General features: G+C 51.8%; 1 protein-coding gene across 1 annotated transcript in view; it reads left to right on the top strand.

The window, feature by feature from the left end:
- LOC105479698 (EH domain containing 3) overlaps nucleotides 1-19,094 on the top strand; it is a 33,298-nt gene extending 14,204 nt beyond the window's left edge. The window contains exons 3-6 of the mRNA XM_011737833.2: nucleotides 1,880-1,977; nucleotides 13,350-13,762; nucleotides 14,412-14,576; nucleotides 16,871-19,094. Of these exons, the coding sequence (XP_011736135.1) occupies nucleotides 1,880-1,977; nucleotides 13,350-13,762; nucleotides 14,412-14,576; nucleotides 16,871-17,398 (1,204 nt within the window). The 3' untranslated portion in view covers nucleotides 17,399-19,094. The remainder of the gene's footprint in view (nucleotides 1-1,879; nucleotides 1,978-13,349; nucleotides 13,763-14,411; nucleotides 14,577-16,870) is intronic.
- The last annotated feature ends 564 nt before the right edge of the window (nucleotides 19,095-19,658 follow it).

Consider the following 19,658-nt stretch of genomic DNA (forward strand, 5'->3'; position numbering starts at 1 on the left):
GGGGTCAGGAATCTCTCTATATATTTGTGATTTCAGTGAATAAAATGAAGGTGACTCAGGCAAGATCCTGCATTTCCAGAGTGACCTCGTGTCTGGCCTGGAGAGCAGACATTGACAAGGAAAGAAATGTGGCCGCAGGAGGGGCTGTGTCTCCTGCCTCCCTCCCAGGTGCCTTGCTAAGGGATAGAATTCATGTTTTATTTCAACAGACACCAGGCCCCTAGCGGCCTTGGGCTCTGTTTTGTGGGGGAATGTAAGGCTGATCCAGTTCAGTGGACACAGGCTTGGAGAGAGCCAGTGAAACCTAGGCAAGAGGAAGAGCAGGGCTGACAAGGCCTTTGTGGGAAAGTTGCCATTTGACCCTGACGTTAATGGGTGAAGTGACACCAAAAATGTAAAAAAAAAGAGGACATTTCCAGCAGAAAATACTGAAGAGAGAAAGAGAGAGAAAATATGCATCACCAGAGAAGAATGATGAAAGAATGTGGCTTCTTGCAGGCACCTGTGAAATCGTGAGGTTCTGAGATTTTCTCCAGGAGCACGCAGCAGCTAAAGTGGTGGATGTTTAGGTTGGCTGGGGGTCTGCCAGGCATGTCCATTGAAACGACAGCAGGGATGATGGGAGCCCTCTTGCACGTGCCACCGGCTTCACTGCAGTCCGCACAAGGTGCTGCATGTTTTAGATTTCCAGGTTCCTGTCTCTGCGCTGCTGAGTGGTCTTATTTCACACTCCTTGTTTGCTCCCCTTCCCTCGCTTCTCTTGAATGACACTTGACTGCTATCCTAATAGAGATGTTTGGCCTTTAGATGTCCAGATAAATGTTCCTGGGTGGTTCCCATTCTTCAAGGCCAGCTCTAGTGCCTACTCCTCCAGGAAGCCCTCCCTGGAAGCCATTTCTCTGCCTTGAATTTTCCAAACACTTCATCTGACTTCTCTCAGGGTGCTGGTCCCATTGCACTGTGTGTTCTGGTTGTCCATGTATAGGCCTCCTGTCCTGCACCAGGCTGTGCTCCTTGGAGACAGGGATCGAGTTTTGGACATCTTAGTGTCCCCCACAGCAGGACTTGGCAAGCATGACCCATGGCTGCTTCACAATCATCCAGGGAGCTTCCTCAAAGCATAGATCCTGAGTGAGATCTACTTTTGGGGCTGGGATTCTCGCCTGCCTCCTGGGAGTCTGCATTTTAAGCCAGCCAGGCTTGTCATCCTCTGGCCATGGCACCCAGCCTGCTATCTTGCACAGAGTAGGGCTTCAGTTACTGTTGAATGATACTCTATGTACAAATGAGGACATATACAGGGAAGCACAGCCACTTTGCCCACGAGGATCAAATCAGAAGGAGGATCCTCAGACCCTGACTCTGTGCAGTGATGGCTTGGGACAGATCCGTGAAGTCCCTCCTGCCCCGCTAGTCCCTTGGGGCTCATATGAAGACCAGGCAGGGTGTCTTCTCATTGTTTATCTAAAAAAGCTGAGGTTCCTAGAAAGGGCCAAGCTAAGTGGAGTTACTCAAGGCAGGGAGATAGCTGACCAAGGACAAACTAAGGACTTGGGGCCATAAGAATTAGACCCAGGCTTTGATCACACATGAAGATGGGATGTCGCTATGGAATAGCCCTGCTGGTCACAAAGCATTTTACCAAACACACCCGGGTGCAGGGCACTCTAACACTGGATGTGGGGAGAGGCAGGAGAACTGGGGTTCAGCCCTGGATCAGCTGTCAGCCACGCCCTGAGCTGGGCAAGCCCATGGTGAACTGAACGTTTCAGGATGCACCTGCAGCTCACCTGAGAGAGACAAGACAGGTGGTTGGAGTCATGGGGCTGGGTCACAAAAGGCGGGCAAGTACTCACCCAGGTTTCCTCTGCCCATGCAGGTTCGTGTGTGCCCAGCTACCCAACCCTGTGCTGGAGAGCATCAGCGTCATCGACACACCAGGGATCCTCTCCGGGGAGAAGCAGAGGATCAGCCGGGGTAAGCGGCCTGCCTGAGGGGTGTTGGCTATGGGCTCCATGGTTCTGACATGTTCACTCTCTTACATACCAGAAGAGAAGCACCCAGGGCTGTGCTGTACCTTGGCGAGCCGGCACTTCTCCTGTGCTGTATGGGATCATTTTACCTGGGGCAGTCCTAGGCAGGGGTTGGGAGAGGAATTCAGGTCCGCTGTAGCTCAGGAGACAGCTGGCCTCAGTCTTCTCATCTGTAAAATGAAGACATCAATATCAGCCTCACCTCATTGGGTTTATTCATGCTACAAGAGGCACCTTCTATGGCCCTGACCCTGGCTTGCTTCTTAAGTTCCTGGGGACCTTGCAGCTCTGCAGGGCAGCCAAAGGCATACAGAGAAATTCAGCTCAATGATGTCAGTGCTCTGGGTCAGAAGAGGAGGGAATCAGGTAGCGAAAGCACTTCGAAAACTGTTCACTCCAGAAAAACACGGGGTAATTGCTCATTAAAGGAGGTTGCCTGGTGTGGTGGTTAGAAGACAGAACTCTGGAGTCAGGCTGGCAGGGTTCTAAGCCTGCCTCTGCCACTTCCTGGCACAGTGATCCTCGGCAGGTTTCTTTATTTCAGTTACTTTATCAGAAAAATGGTGTGGGGTGGTGGGGGCGGGTGGGGTGGGAATAGTACTATCCATCTTATGGAGTTGTTTGAAGATTAAAGAAATGCTTTGGATGAAAAGCCTTTTCTGGCTGGCACATAGCAAGCACCTAGTAACCATGAGGTATTATAGATCATCATCATCATCATCGTTGTTTTCTTTTCTTTTTTTTTTTGAAACGGAGTCTCACTCTGTTGTCAGGCTGGAGTGCAGTGGCGCGATCTCGGCTCACCGTAACCTCTGCCTCCTGGGTTCAAGCGATTCTCCTGTCTCAGCCTCCCAAGTAGCTGGGATTACAGGCATGCGCCACCACACCCAGCTAATTTTTTGTATTTTTAGTAGAGATGGAATTTTACCATGTTGGCCAGAATGGTCTCGATCTGACCTTGTGATCCGCCCACCTTGGCCTCCCAAAGTGCTGGGATTACAGTCAGGAACCACCGCACCCGGCCTGTTTTCTTTTTTCTAACTCTAAAATGCTACACAGATGCTGTCAAAAGCTAAAAACAACTGCTCTGGGCTGCCACCCCCAGCCTGTCCTGCCACAGTTTGCTGAGTGTCCTGCATAGCCCCCTACCCTTTCTGTGCCATGTGTTGTATCTCTGACAAGAAAATCAGATGATGCCACGTCCACCCCAGTATTGGAGCTAGTTGCCAGGGCTGGAGCCACATCAGTACTCGGAAGTCAGACTCTGGGTAAGGGAGGGGTTTGAACCGCTGGGGATCTCTGGGAAGCAGCTAGAATTCTTGCCTGAATGGACCTAGGTAGGTGACTGACTGCATGTGCCTTTACCCTCTGTGCTTTGTGGCTCCGGCTGGGACACAGATCCACCCTGCCCATGTCGGTGCCACCATAGTGGGTCCCAGAAACCTTTGCTCTTTCTGCAAGAGCATGGCCTGCCCAGGCCAGCACTGCTCACCCCAGACTCCTCAGAGGAGAGGTCACAGCCTCATGGTGTGACAGGCCAGTGCTCCTGCAGCTGTGTATTGACGAGACCCAAGTGATGCAGGCCCTTGGCCCAGGTGCAGGCCACTAGTGCCAGACCTGGGCTTCTGTCCAGTGCCCTTGTGAGCTGCCTTGGTGTCCTCTCTGCAGAGAGCAGCTCTTTTCTGATGAGGGCAGGCACGTGATGCAGGGCCAGGCTCGGCTCTTTGGGGCTACACTATGGCTGTGTGTGAGCTACCAAGCCTGCCCTGGCTGGGAGTGCAGAGGGAAGACAGTGAGAGAGGCTGTCCAGGTCAGCAGCCTGCTCAAGGGCCAGGTTAACCCCAGTCAGGCCTCCAGGGAAGACACAGCCTGGAGTCCTCATCCTGTCGCAGGTGGGAGGGAGAGGGGAGGCTGAACATCCTGAGCAGGAGAGCCCTGCCCTGCCTCCTCACCACCTCTTGCTTTGCTTAGGAGGTGAGACCTAGGAAGAAGAGGGGAAATGAAGCAGCTGAGTCAGGAGGGACTTGGGAAACTGTATTAGCAGTTCCTGTAATTGGTGGCCTGTGAATTCTGGGACATCACAGTGTACCCTGGGAAGGGGGTCTTGGAAGACTTGATCCCCTGGCTCCCTGTCTTTGGGCTGTATGGTGGAGGTGATAGGGAGCTGGAACCCCTGGCCTGGGAAAATAGGAATGTCTGAGCCTCCCTCCTTCCAGCCCCCATGCACGCTGTAAGCACCTGGCTCCCTGTTCAGGGCCCTGTGGAGGGCAGCACGGGTGGTTTCTCTGTCTTGCTTTGGTTTTGTTTCCCTGAGCACCCCCCTTCCCCTAATCTACCTATTCCCATCCCCAAGTGGTTCATCTGGGGTTCACCCTGCACTTAGGACTGAAAGGGATTTGCTGTTTCACTCAGGCAGCTCAGGACTCCTCCAGGAAGGCTGAGGAAAGCCATCCCTTCCCAGGGTGAACTCCCTGGGGGATGTGCACATGTACACCTGCAAGGCCGGTGCAGCCTGACCAGCAGGTCCAGAGAGGACTCCAGCCTCTGCGGTTTCCAAGGACACTGTACTAGGAGTTCAGAGTTCTGCGCTTTAGAACCTTTGTGTGTCTCAACAGGTCACATTTTCAGGGTCCCCATGTGTAACAAGGGGTAATGATATGCATCCCACAGCCTTCTTGTGAGGTCCATAGACCATATGAAAACACGGGCCATAGCCCTGGGTCTGGATCACCATGAGCTACCTTCCTTCCTCCCTCCTTGTCAGTTGGCCCTACCTATCATACAATCCCAGAGTAATCTGTGTGAATGGTTCCCCTTGCAGTTGTGCAGTGCACAGCCTGTACACTTGTTTGTGGCAGGCTGGTTCCCAGGGACTCCTGCCTTCCTCAGTTCTTATCCTATTCCCTTCTTTTCCTATTTCTGTTTTTTTGTGTTTTTTGTTTGTTTGTTTGTTTTTGTTTTTTTGACTGTCTCCAGGCTGGAGTGCAGTGGAGCAATCTCGGCTCACTGCAACCTCCGCCTCCCGAGTTCAAGCGATTCTCCTGCCTCAGCCTCCTGAGTAGCTGGGACTACAGGTGTGCGCCACCACACCCAGCTAATTTTTGTATTTTTAGTAGAGACGGGGTTTCACTACCTCTCTTCCTGCCTTTGTCTTTGGATCTCAGTGACTGCCTTAAGCAAATTAGGTCCCTGGTGTTCTTGCCTGCACTTCCTGATGCCTCCCACCCCACATTGACTAAGCGCCAGGTCCCCCTACCTCTGGGAGAAGTGATGGGCCCAGGAGTGGCTTTGCAGGCCAGTTTGTTTTCTGCTTTCCTGCGTCCAGACTGTAAATGCAGCTGCTGCCAAAAGCAGCCTGTGTTAAAAACAAGAACTAGGAACTGGGCTGCTGGTGCCTGGGGCCGTGCTGACCTCAGCACCCTGAGGAGACCAGGACAGTTGGGGGAAGGGCGTCAGACACCCTCAGTTATCTGTGGTACCCCAAACGAGGAAAGTTTCCAGGGTGCAGAGCCCCACCCCTTTCTTTCTCACAATTGGCCTTAGAACACGTGGTTCCAGTTTAAACTGACACACATAGACCCTCCCCTGCCCAGACCTCCATTTACACACACACCCACACTCACACATGCACACACACTCCTCACACATACCCCACACATATACACAACTCCCGTCTTCCCCACAGCACCCCCTTGCAACGCACATGCACACACACACACACACACACACACACACAAATGTGTGCATAGAACCAAAGTTGCTTTCTCATGCCTTCTTGCCTGGGGCTCCAAGAGCTCTGGGTTTGGCCACAGAGCAAACTGGGTGCTTCTCGTCTTACTCCAGCCAGCCCAGGCTAGGACCAGACACCCTTGCTCCCTGGGATAGTCCTGCCAACTATGTCCTGCATGAGGGCGTCTAGAGCCTGAACTTCAGCCCACCTTCTGCTCACTGAGCCTCATACCTGGCGCAGGGCTGTGTCTCAGCAGATAAAAAGGGGCATGGTTGGCCGGGCGCGGTGGCTCAAGCCTGTAATCCCAGTACTTTGGGAGGCCGAGGCGGGTGGATCACGAAGTCAGGAGATCGAGACCATCCTGGCTAACATGGTGAAACCCCGTCTCTACTAAAAATACAAAAAACTAGCCGGGCGTGGTGGCGGGCGCCTGTAGTCCCAGCTACTCGGAGGCTGAGGCAGGAGAATGGCGTAAACCCGGGAGGCGGAGCTTGCAGTGAGCCGAGATCGCGCCACTGCACTCCAGCCTGGGTGACACAGCGAGACTCCGTCTCAAAAAAAAAAAAAAAAAAAAAAAAAAAAAAAAAAGGGGCATGGTTATCAAGTCCGCACAGAGGCCCCGACTGGCCACATTAGACTGCCTGTTCTGTGAAGTGAGCTGCTTCTAAGGGCTCCAAGACCTCAGGCTTCACAGGAAGGAGCATTCGGGCCCCAGGCTGGACTAGGGTGGCAAAGGGTCGTTGTTGCTCAGGGTGTGGACCCTCTACTGGGCCTGGGGCGCAGTGTGTCTTGTAGGAAGAAGGGTGGGGTGCCGGGAAGCTGATTCTAGGAGGTCCTGGGCCAGCACTTGTCTCTGGGTGCAGATGCGTTGGGGTGGGCAGGGGAGGCAGGCAGGGAGGTGGTTCCTGGAAGTGGCAGGATGTGCCCCGGCCTGGCTCATTACTGGGAAGAAGTGAGGATGCGGCAGGAGTGGGAGGGCTCCAGAAGGCTGAGTGTCTTCAGCATAGGAACCACATTTCCTGGCTGCTTCCCAGCTAGAAATCCCCACAGGCGCCACCTTAGGAAAGCAGGGCGGGGCTTTGTGCTCACATCACAGTCTGCACAGCTTGAACCTCCTCCTCACGGGCCCCTTCCCGCACAGGTGAGCTCAGTAGGGCCAGAGCAGCTTGAAAATTTGCCCAGATCACACACCTAGATTGGGAACTCTGATCTCCCTATTCCTGGTCCAGCGGCTTCTCAGCACATTATCATCACCTGTCCAGGAAGAGCGCAGCGGGTAGGAATGAGGGCAAACCTCTCATCTCCAAGTTTCCTCTAGGGGTCTTTAGGGCTCAGACCTTGGCAGATCTGGGCTCATCCTTGCAGCCTCACATTCCTAGCCCATCCAGGGCACCCTCACTGGAGTAGAGCCTGCACTGAAAGGCCTCTGGGTCCTCCCAGACTACGTGCCGGTACGGGCACACCTGTGTGGGCGCTCCCGTGCCTGGGCAGAGCGGCCGAGTCCTGACGCCCTTCAAACGGCCTTGCCGACCATCTGCTTGGGCCGCTCTTCGCTGTTCCTTCTGGGAAACATCTAATGTGGCATTTCTTCCCCATTGTCAGCCAAACTCTTCCCACATTTTGGAAATTGATGCCTTGTTATTCCTCTTTTGCTCAAATGTCTTTAAATCTTGACAGAGATTTTTGGGGGGAAGGATGGGGTTTTTGTATGTACCCACCACAAGTAAGTGCCCGGTTTGAGGGCTCGGCCTCTGAGCTTCAGGCTCACATGGCTGTGAGCTATTATAGAAAGAGAACGTGGGCTGCAAGTCGAGGAGCTGGGTTCTAGACCTGAGTTTGCCACCACCTGGCTGTGTGAGCTTGGGCAAGCCCCTTAATCTCTTTGTGTCCAGATTCCCTGTCCTGTAAGATGTGTATGCCCTACTTACCTCCTGGAATACAGAGAATTACGAAGAGCAAATGAGGCCATTTGGCTGGAAACCCAAAGAAGTGTGCTGCCCTGTGAGGGCCCCGGCACTGCATGTCAGACCACGAAGGAAGCCAGTGGGTGATGAAGGGGTGGCTTTCTTTACTGCGTTTGTCTGATCGATTTCCTCCTGCCTGGCATTACTTCAAAGTGCTTTCTTTCCAGTCCTCTGGAGCCTCGGGTTGGAGGAGACCACAGATCCCTGCAGGCTGCCCAGTCTCCAGGCCCAGAGCTGGCTGACTAGACCTCTTAGAGCCAGCAGACTTGTGCTATGAAGTCCAGGAAGGGCAGCTTCTCTGCTCTCTCAGTGCTTGAATCTCCCCCGACTCACTAGTCCATATTTCATGAACCCTTGGGCTGCCGCAGGTGCTCAAGAGCTACTGTTGTAGGTCTCAGAGCCATTGCTGGGACCAGAGAGGGGAAGGGGGCCTGTCACTGGCCATGGCACTCACCACAGCTGCTGAGGCAGAGTCTCTGCTGTCACATCATGTTGCCACGGCTCTACCACAGAGCCCTGATTCAGCTCTGCCACAGACCTGTCATTCAGTCATTTGTTATCCCCATTTTGCAGCTGAGAAAACTGAGGTTCAGATTTGCCAAATAAATGAGAAAGCTAATCCTCTACCGTACCCTTTTTCTTACTGGGTCCAGTCCATACCTTTGAGTTACCACCATTCCTAGATCTTCTCCTAAGTCCAGGCCAAGTGAATAACTAAATATCCACCCTACAGGTGATACAGTCTCAGGGGTAGCCAGGAGCAGGGAGGTTGAGCTTCAGAGGAACCCATGGAGTCATTCGTTGCTTGATGGTCATGGTCTTCACCGCCGCACCTGGCTGGAAGCTTCTGGCATTACTGAGTCTGTAATTGGATAGCAGCTTGCCAGAGCAAGTAGGAGGCCTCTGCTTATAAAAATCATAGAAAGAGTTCCCAGAAGCCCTTGGCCTGTCCTCAGGCAGAGGCAGACTTCACACAGGCATGCCCGAGGACTATAAGACAGCAGTCTGCAGCTTCTTTCTCTTGCAAAGGGTTCCTTGTATCTAATCTCCATGCATCCTACTGTACTCCGCACCCTCACACCTCTGGTCTCAGATGCAGAGCATTGGGAACCGAGAAAGGAAGCTCGGAGGTTGTCCAGCTCAATCCCCTGATTTGACAGGCAAAGAGACACAAGGCTAGAGAGGGGAGATTGCTTGCCCAAGGACACACAGTAAGTTAGTGGCTAAGCAGAAACGAGAGGTGGGCTCACCCAGGCCAGTGCTCCTCTGGTGACCCCTGCAGAGCACATCCCATCTCATAGAAACTAGGGCTTAGAAGGAGTGCTTTATAAAAAACAGCAGGGCAGTAAGAACAGCCAAGGTCACAGCTCAGCAGTTTCACCTGCATCCTCTGATTTGTTTAGATCCTCACAATAACCCTACGACTGAGTCACTGATTCCTCAAGCATAAAATTGAGGCCCAGAGATTACTCATTTACTGTCTCCCAGATGCAAAACGTGGAACAGGGCTCCCATTTCAGTTCCGTTCGGCAAATACTGATAGTGCACCTGCTGTGTGGCACACACCGTGCTGGGTGCAGGGGAAGCCCAGAAGGGTGAGGTGCTGCCCTTGCCCTGCCCAGCTCCCGGTGCAGTGAGGATGATTTCAGTGAGCTGAAGAGCAGAACAGGAGCATGCATGATGCCAAAAGACCACCAAGGGCAGGGACAGGAGTGGGCAGGGGTCTATCCTGTTCTGGCAGCATGGACATGTTGCTGCCCCTCAACCTTTGCAGACACAGCCTTCTCTTACATCGCTGGTGTCACCAGGGATTACAGCAAAGTTGCAGGGACAGAGCCTCTTCTCTTCTCTGCAGCTTCTCTGGTGCCTTTGTTTACCCCAGCCTGGTGCAGGCATGACTACAGTGCAAGAGTTGAATTTGGAGTTCAGGTCTTGGCTCTGACCCCCAGCATTGCATGGCCTTGGGCCTGCCTCTCACCCTCTATAAACCTCCATTACCTTGTCAGCATAGGACTCAACACTGGCTGCCCTGGCTGCCTTAGCTTGTTCTGAGCCATTGAGCCAATGCGTTGGGGCTGAGATTTGCTGGACAGGTGAGATGGAGCTGCAGCTCAGTCTTAGTCCTCCCAGCAGCCCCTCCTTCGGCCTGCACTGCCACAGCTGGAATCCAGATTGAGGAATAAGGAGCAGCAGAAGGCCAGAGGCCTGGCAGGGAGTTGTGGAGGGGCCCCGCTGCCCTCCTGCGGTGAGCTGTTTGCAGAGGTGGGGGTTGGGGCAGGGGGCTCAGGCTGCCCTGATTTTCTTAGCCCTCTTGCCCCTCCCCACCCACAGCTCTGAGGGACTGCCTTTGGGAGGTGACAGCAGCCTTGCCATGGGCTGTGCTGAAGGGAAGATAAAAATAGGCTGGAGCCATCCCTGGGGAGGGGAGGAGGGACAGAGGGATGTAGGAAAGAGGGGAGTAGTGCAGTGCAGGCTGCAGGCTTCACCTGGAGTGGGAATGCTAAGGCCTCCCAGGCTCCAGTGAGGAGCTGGTTGGGCCTGTGTGCCAGGGAGGGAAGGAGAGAGGGAGGCAGGGAGCGGCCAGGTGCAGAATGGCAGGATGGCTGACAGCTGGGTCATCTGGCCTCACCACTCGCCAGCTGTTTGACTCTCTCCTCTCAGAACATCAGTTTCCTACCCTGGAAGTGAGAGCGATACTCCTTGCGCTGCCTGCCTCAGAGCATGTCATGAGGGTGAAATGAGATAATGACATGAACATCTTGCCGTCCGCAGCAAGCACTGAACTTGGAGTTGGAGAGCTAGGGGTCGTGTCTCACGGGTGGTGTTGGCTGAGTCACTTAACCTCAGAGAGTTTGCGTGAACATCTTTGAGGGAGGGTTGATGGTCCCCCTGCCTACTGGGCAGAGCAGCCTCTGAAGCACTTTCCTGGGCCTTGCCTCGGAGCCGAGACAGGGCACCTGTCTTTGAAAGAGAAGGCAACATCTAGTTCACACCAAGCCCTCAATGATGCACCAAGCAGGGACTGTCCTCAGGTTGGAACCTGGAGATACTGGGCCAGCTCTGCCCCTTCCTGAGCCTCAGTTTCCCTATCTGTAAATCAGGGAGTTGGACCATTGATTGCTAAGCTCCTCGTAGCCTCATCTACCCCCACAGGAGGAGGGGAAGAAGACTTGTGTGTTAGTTGAGATGTATATTAATTGAGCAGCTGACAGATCTTGGAGAAAATCACATGGGAATGGGAATGCTTAGAAGCACTTCATTTCCCAAAGACAGAGGAGTTGAACATGGAGTAGTGCCGGCATCTGGGTAGTCAAAGGAGGGTTTGACCTTCCTTTGTTAGAATTCTCTTACAGACCCCAGAAAAACATTACAGGGGTCCTCCAGGAAGCTTTAGGGCAGCAAGTTTTCCTGACCATGCTGATGCCATCCCCCTAACCCCTGTGGCAGTGCCTCCACATGTCCTAAATATGTACCCCACTGGGGCATTCACTAGATGCCACAGGGTGGGGGAAAGGCTTTTTAAACCTAGCTCTGTTGGCTCCATTCATTCTCATCCCCCACCCCATCGATGCCTGCTACTTAGTCTGAAATGACAGCCTTTGAAAACCAACTCAGTCAGTGGTTCATAGCACTGACTCCAGGGCCGTCTTCCTGGACTTGAGTCTCCAGCCCATTGCTTACCAGCTGGGTGACCTTAGACAAGTTCCTTTATCCATTTGTATCTCTGGTTACTCCTCAGAGAAGTGGGGCTGATATTAGCATCTAATGACCCTGTATAGAGTCGTCGTGAGGATTAAAGGAATTAATGATTATAAAGTACTTAGGTCAGTGCTGAACACCTTTTGAATGCTATTGTTATTTTTATGGACCAGTGGTATTCAAAGTGTGGCCCTTGGACCAACAGCATCAGAATCTCCTGGGAGCTTGTTAGAAATGCTCTGCGCCAGACCTACTGAATCAGAAACTTTGGGGATGGAGTCCAACCATCGGGGTTTTAAGAAGCCCTGTGGGGGATTCTGATGCAGGCTAAGTTAGGACCCCTGTTACAGACAATCAGAGCTTCTTAAGTCTGACTCACTTACAAGGCAGTTGCCTGATGATCTTGCCTGGTCTCTAGCCTCTGTAAGGCAGGACAGGCTTTGTCCTAATGATTTGGCTTCCCATTTGATGGTGACAATGAGCTTTGGGTCCCCAGTGTGTGTCGCCTTGGAACCCTTGTGCTATGGGGAGCCAAGGTGGTTGATCACTTTAGTGCCCAAGAAAGGGCTCCTACCTCAGTGCCAGAGGTGTGCCATGGGGGAGTAGCAGGAGGAGAGGCTGAGAACCCTGCTCGGACTCAGAATGGGAAAGCCTCACACCTCCATCCTCAGGCCACTGCTGCTGCTCATGGGCTGTGTGCCCTCAGACAAATCACTTGACTTCTCTGAGCCCACTTCCTTATCTCTTGTCTTCCTATTTTATGTGAGAGGAGCCTGAGACACAGAGGTAAGACCTACTGGGGCTCTGGGAGTCAGTGAATGGACAGACTGTTGGTCTACCCTCCTGCTTCAGCCCCTACTGAATGCACAGCTACTTCGGATGGAGCAGAACAACTTCTCTGGGGCTCCTGGAACCAGTCTGACCTAAAGCAGCTTAGTGCTAGATAACCAAGGTGCGGGTGGCCAGAGTTCCACTCACATCCTAAGGAAGAAACCCCTTGTGGTTTCAAGAGTTGGGCATTTTGTGCTGCAGCTGATTACAAAGGAAAGAGCCTGAGTGAGAAGAAGATGTTTTTATGACAAGAATTGCAGATTTCTTCCAGACCAGTGATAGGCATGGTCTGAACCATCATCAGTATCTACTTTTTACTGTTTCATTGTTTCCAAACCTTAGAAAGAATTTCTGAGTCTCTGTGTCAGATTAGGTGTCCAGACTTTCTTTTCCAGCAGGCTGCTAAATACAGAAGCGTGGATAGGGGAGCTGGATAATGGCTGTGTCCTATGGAAATAATGAGGTTAATAAGAGTTACTAGGCCAGGCACAGTAGCTGGCTGGGGGCGGCGGCTCACACCTGTAATCCCAGCACTTTGGGAGGCCAAGGCAGGCGGATCACCTGAGGTCGGGAATTCAAGACTCAGCCTGGCTAACATGGTTAAACCCATCTCTACTAAAAATACAAACATTAGCCGGGCGTGGTGGCGCATTCCTGTAATCCCAGCTACTCAGGAGGCCGAGGCAGAAAAATCGCTTGAACCCGTGAGGCAGAGGTTGCAGTGAGCAGAGACGGTGCCACTGCACTCCAGCCTGGGTGACAGAGTGAGACTCCGTCTCAAAAAAAAAAAAAAGTGACTAGCATTTACTGAGCACCTACTAAGTGCTGGATTCTAAGAGGATTTAACCTTTATAGTTCTATTAATTAGGTATTTATATTATTTTAGGATTTAATAGTATTTTTAGATGAAAAAATTTCTATGAGATATTGGGTAATTTGCTGGAGTCCAAACAGTTAAAATGTGGAGGAGCCAGGATTTAAACTCAGATCTGACTCCCAAGACTGTGTTATTTCTACCACACCCGACTGCTTCTCCAAACCCCTACCCTATACCCCGAAGGCCCCAGCCCCTGATTGTCCCTCTGCCGGCAGGGTATGACTTTGCAGCTGTCCTTGAGTGGTTTGCCGAGCGGGTTGACCGCATCATTCTGCTCTTCGATGCCCACAAACTGGACATCTCTGATGAGTTCTCAGAAGTCATCAAAGCCCTCAAGAACCATGAGGACAAGATGCGGGTGGTGCTGAACAAAGCTGACCAGATCGAGACGCAGCAGCTGATGCGGGTGTACGGGGCCCTCATGTGGTCCTTGGGGAAGATCGTGAACACCCCAGAGGTGATCCGGGTCTACATCGGCTCCTTCTGGTCCCACCCGCTCCTCATCCCTGACAACCGGAAGCTCTTTGAGGCTGAGGAACAGGACCTATTCAGGGACATCCAGAGTCTGCCCCGAAATGCTGCCCTGCGCAAGCTCAATGACCTCATCAAAAGGGCCAGGCTGGCCAAGGTGAGGCAGCCCCCTGGGAGGTGGGCAACTTGGGCAGGGTCTGAGAGTTCGGGGTCAGCTGCAGGAGTTGAGGGTTGCTGCCTTCAGCAGCTGGGCTGGAGAGTGTCCTGCAGTCACTGCATCATATGTGTGACACCAAGGGGCAGGACAGTGCGGGAGCCATGGTTACAAGCTCTGAGGTCAGATGGCCAGATTGGAACTAACTCCATTGTTTACTGTCTGTGGGATTCCCAGCCTTGGCAAGGCCTTTAGTCTCTCTGTACCTCTGTCTGCATCTGTAAAATGAAGGGGTTGTTAGAGGATAAAGTGAAATAAAGAGTCTCAAAGCTCTCATCACAATGTCTGGCACCTTCAGAGAGGCTCAGCAAATGTCAGCTCTTGGTATTGTCCTCAGCAGCAGCAACATGACCACCTCACCCTGCCTTGACTGTAGCTCCCCACTGCCTCACCTTGCCCGTGTAACATGGAAAAACAGCCCAGCCCTACAAGCCACGTGGAGGCGTGAGGGTAGAGGTAGAAAGTATTTCAGAAGTAAGAGCAGGAGGAGGCAGGAGGGATGCAGGGGAACAAATGGTATGAGAGCCATCCTAGAAGGAAGGGACCATCCAGGGTCTTGACGTGAAGGCTTCTCTCTGGTCCTGTTTGTCAGGTCCACGCCTACATCATCAGCTCTCTGAAGAAGGAGATGCCCTCGGTGTTCGGGAAGGACAACAAGAAGAAGGAGCTGGTGAACAACCTAGCCGAAATCTATGGCCAGATCGAGCGGGAGCACCAGATCTCACCTGGGGACTTCCCCAACCTGAAGAGGATGCAGGTAGCGAGGGTTGGGGGCTCTAAGACAAGGGACAGTGTCCTGAGAGCTGGCTGAGCAGTCTGAGTATGGAGGAGGGCACTCTTGGAGCCCCCCCAAGGAGAACCCAGCCCAGAATCTGTAGGCAAGGCGGTGGCCCTGGATCTTCTCTCCCTGCTGGACTGTCACTGGCCCAACAGGGGCCATGTCTGGGCCTGGGGAGAAACACAGAGCCCACCACCCCAGTGAGGCAGGTGTGTTAGTTGATGTTGGGGAGCTGACACCTCCAATTAATGACCTTCTCTAGTCACGGCCACCACAGGCTTGACATCCCCACTATCTCTGGTGCAGGGGGATGGGTCACCTGACCAAGGTTCTCCAGGCTCTTAAAGTGCTTGAGTTTACATTCGAGGTCCCCCTTATGAGCAACTTGGGACACAAGCTTCAGGGAGGCAGAAGTGCACACGGGAGCTCGTCATCTTTGGGTCACATTGCAGGTGCCTGTCTTGGGCCAGTGGCCATCACACATGCTTTCTTACGGTTTTCCCCAAAGCGCTCCTCAGAGGGAAGCATTTTGCATCTGCCTTTTTACAGAAGAAACTGAGGTCTCAGTGTTTTCTGAGTGTAGCATTCACATAGGCCACAAGAAGAAAAGCCAGGAGCTGTGCCCAAAAGTCCAAGCAGGAAACCACACCACCACATTGACTGGATCCTCTGTGAGCCTCCATCTCCTCATCTGTAAACTGAAGCTACAAAATCACACCTTATACAGGTGTTGTGAGCATCACTGAGATAATATTTGCAAAGCCCTTAGCACAAAGCCAGACAGACTATGCCCTTAATACACAGTAGCAATCATTAGGTGGGCAGAGGGAGGTGGGTGCTGAGCACAAAGCACTTACCCTCTGTACAATGTTTGCAACTTCTGGGAAGTTTGTACAATGTTTGCAAAGTGCTGGGATTACAGGCATGAGCCACTGTGCCCGGCCTACAAACTTTTTTACTTTTGTAGTAACAATTAGCTTAAAACATATGTTATATACACAAATATTTTCTTTATATACTTCTTCTATAAGTTTTTTCTATTTAAAAAAAAATATTTTTTACTTTTTTATTTTTGCGTATGCTAAAAACTAAGACACAAACACCCACGCTAGCCTAGGCCTACACAGGGTCAACATCATCAGTTTCACTGTGTTCGCCTCCACATCTTGTCCCACTGGAAGGTCTTCAGAGACAGTAACACACATGGAGCTGTCATCTCTATAATAACAATGCCTTCTTCTGGAATTCCTCCTGAAGGGCCTGCCTGGGATTGTTTTACTGTTACCATTTTTTTAAATAAGTAGAAAGAATACACTCTAAAATAACAATACAAAGTACAGTATAGTAAATATTTACATAAACTGGTAACATAGTCGTTATCATTATCTGGTATTATGTACTCTATGTAAATGCGTGTGCTAGATTTTTATACCACTGGCAGCGCGGTGGGTTTGTTTACACCAGCATCACCACAAACACATAATGCGTTGTGTTATGTACAGTGGCTGCCATGTCACTAGGCAACAGGAATTTCCCAGCTCCCTTATTATCTTCTGGGACCCTCGTCGTATGTGTGGTCCCTCATTGACCGAAACATCGTAATGCAGCGCATGACTGTATGTTGAAAACTATCTTCAGGTGACTCCGATGAGCATCCTGATTAAGAACCATAATTTGGGGATGACCTTTGGCTTCTGTTATGATTTGGTTTTAGTAGCCTGTGTCCTGTTTTGTTTTTGTTTTTGTTTTCACTAAGTGGGGATAGAATGTGATTTTCCTACCTCAGAAGGGCGCTGGGGGAGTGAGCAAGGTAATGTAGTGCAGGCGTTTGCAGTGATTTTCAAGTACACTGTAACCCTTATTAAAGTAGGGGCCCACATGACCCAGTCTCAGAGGTACAGCATTCAAGAGACAGATTCAATAGCCAAAACTGACTTAAAGAGAAATGTAATGATTTCCTCTCTGGAATGACATTAAAGGGGATTGAAATAAATAGATCATGCCAATACTTGTTAAATTTCCCTTTCTTCCCCAGCCCCTACAACTCTTCTGCTCCCTCCTGAAAAATCCCATCATCAGCCCAGTGGGCCTTTATTCCCCTCCTCTCTCATACCTTCAATACCTGATGTCCATCAGCTGAGCCTCTAGGTCACACGTCTTTCATTGTAGAAAGGGATCAACTGAACATTCTGGTGTTCACAGGAGGCACGTGACAAGTAGAGGGCTCTCCTTTCATTGTATCCTATCTTCATCTTCTCTCCTCCTCTTCCCAGGACCAGCTGCAGGCCCAGGACTTTAGCAAGTTCCAGCCACTGAAGAGCAAGCTGCTGGAGGTAGTGGATGACATGCTGGCCCACGACATTGCCCAGCTCATGGTGCTAGTGCGCCAGGAGGAGTCACAGCGGCCCATCCAGATGGTGAAGGGTGGAGCGTTCGAGGGCACCCTGCACGGTCCCTTTGGGCATGGCTATGGGGAGGGGGCTGGAGAAGGTATCGATGATGCTGAGTGGGTGGTGGCCAGGGACAAGCCCATGTATGACGAGATCTTCTACACCCTGTCGCCGGTGGATGGCAAGATCACAGGCGCTAATGCCAAGAAGGAGATGGTGCGCTCCAAGCTGCCCAACAGTGTGCTGGGCAAGATCTGGAAGCTGGCCGACATTGACAAGGATGGCATGCTGGATGATGAGGAGTTTGCACTGGCCAACCACCTCATCAAAGTCAAGCTGGAGGGGCACGAGCTGCCCAACGAGCTGCCTGCCCACCTCCTGCCCCCGTCCAAGAGGAAACTTGCCGAGTGATGGGGGCGGGGGGACATTCAGATGGGCAAGTGTTAGAGGAGGAGATGGGAGCAGTGACTACACACACACACACACATGCACACACACGAACACACATGCACACACGCGCAGATCTTGACATTGCTCTGTAGGTGAGAGAGGACCATGATGCCCACGTTTGCAGCTGATACTTGTTTGGGCACACCTCCAAGTTCTCGAGATTAGTAGAAGGGCAAGAGCACTCCCAGGCCCCAGAGTCTAAGCCTGAGTCTTCATCCCTCTTCCCCCTTCATCAGCCACTCCCCAGAGATGAGACCTGAGGCAATTCACTTGCCCGTGCAGATGGCCCACCCACCTCCAGATTCCCCAGTGCCTCCACATGTGGGCTCTGAGCAGATGGAAAAGACTTTTCGTTTAGCAGACAATTCACTTCTTTTTCTGTGCTTCCCATACCTGCTTTGGCTTCCTAATAAGAAATCCATTCAGGAGCCAGGAGATCTGAGGGCATGGGTGCAGCTGCAGGGAGGAGAGGTGAAAGAGGAAGCGTCTTCTAGAGACACTGGCCCAGAAGCTCTGTTCTTTCCTAATCTAAGCCTCTGTCTTCTTTGGCAAACCCTGCTTTGAACTCTGCCAGTATTTCATTTTAAAGAATCCCAGAGCAGGAGAGAAAAGAGAAAAAATTTGATAGAAAGAGTGAGGAAACTGTCCTATAGTCTCCTGGAAACCAGTCAAGGTGGTTTTAGTCCATAGATTTTGTTAGATGTTCTTTCCACCTGGCCTGTGATGTTTAGATGTTCATACTTGACTCACATTTCCCCAGCCCCTCCTGCGTGCCAGGAGCTATGTTAGGCACTTTATATACATTATTCTATGTGGCCCTCACTGATGTCCCAGATAAGTATGCATTAGCCTTCCCAGTTTGCAGATGAAGAGGCTGAGTAGCCTCAGAAGGGTTTAGGCAACCTACTGAAACTCACAGAAGTCACATGTGATGGAGAGAGGATTTAAAGCCAGGGCCTCAGACCCTCACATGCTTCTCTGTGCTATGATGTATGCAGGATCCCAGCACTGATACCCAGTGACAAACTATGGAGAACAACAAAGCATGCAGGACCCCGGCAGCCTCCCAGGACAGGCTGGCAAGGGAGGAGGGCCGGCCAGCACTTGGTAGGCCATCAGTCTGGCCATCTGTCGTGTCACAGAAGCAAACCGTGCCTTCTGGCTCTGCGCCCCATATTCCCAGCATCATAGACATCCAACAGCACCAGCAGGAGAGTGGGCTGGCCTGCTGGATGCTGTTCGTGCCTGTCCCTGCTCTGCCTCCCACCCAGTTGCCTGAATCATCCCAGCTCAGATGCAGCCACTGTCTCTTGTCAAGTGGGACCTCATGCTAATTCTCAGAAGGCTAACTTGAGAGGTCTGGGGCCTTGTTCCCTAGAGGGTCCCCAGGGACTCTGCAGTGTCCTTCGCAAATCCCCACTGTACTCAATGCCCTACATCCTGCTCTATGGTCTCTCCCCTGGCTTGCTTCATGGCCACTGAACCAGTCACTTTGTATGCTATCTTCCTACTGTGATGGAAAACTAAATGACTATAACTTATTTTATATCCATATTCAGATTATATAGAGAATATTCTATGTATCTATGATGTGCTTACTACTGCAGTGCATTTGTCATTAGTCTTCAGGTTAATACAGTACATTTATTCTTTGGTACCTGCCTGGCCACAAAGCATCATTCAATGGAGGCTGAGGGAGAGGGCCTGGGTTCTTACTTGGGGTTCCTGGTGGAATCTTTGGCCGGAAAGGGCTCACTGGTGCCACCCAATGGCCAGCATCTACAACCAGCTTCCCAGTGGGCTGGAGTTTCTCTAGGCCCAGTGACCAACCCAGGCGAAACTGGTGGAGCCACAGCTCCCTGACCCTCTGGAGTGAAGATGTTCCCCTCGCCCCTGGGCTTCCTTCTGCAAGCACACATTTCTCTTTCACATGAAATGAAGGACAGACAAAGGCAAGGCAAAGAGGTCCCTCCTGCTCTGGAGAAAACCCTTGAGTGCCAAGTGCAGGTTAGGGACCATTTCTCAGCTCCACACCTTTCTCTGAGCTGAAGGAGAAATGGGAAGGAAATAGCAAAGGTAGGTGGAGTTCCTGTCTTTTTATTTTATAGGAAAGGGAGATGTCTGTTATCCCCTTTCTTCACCGCCACTTGGACACACGTGTCACTTTCCTGCCCTTCTCCATACACTGCCTCTCTTCCCTCTCTTCTTCTTGAAGTCTCCA

The sequence above is a fragment of the Macaca nemestrina genome, chromosome 13, assembly GCF_043159975.1.
Source record: "Macaca nemestrina isolate mMacNem1 chromosome 13, mMacNem.hap1, whole genome shotgun sequence".
Lineage (NCBI taxonomy): Eukaryota > Metazoa > Chordata > Mammalia > Primates > Cercopithecidae > Macaca > Macaca nemestrina.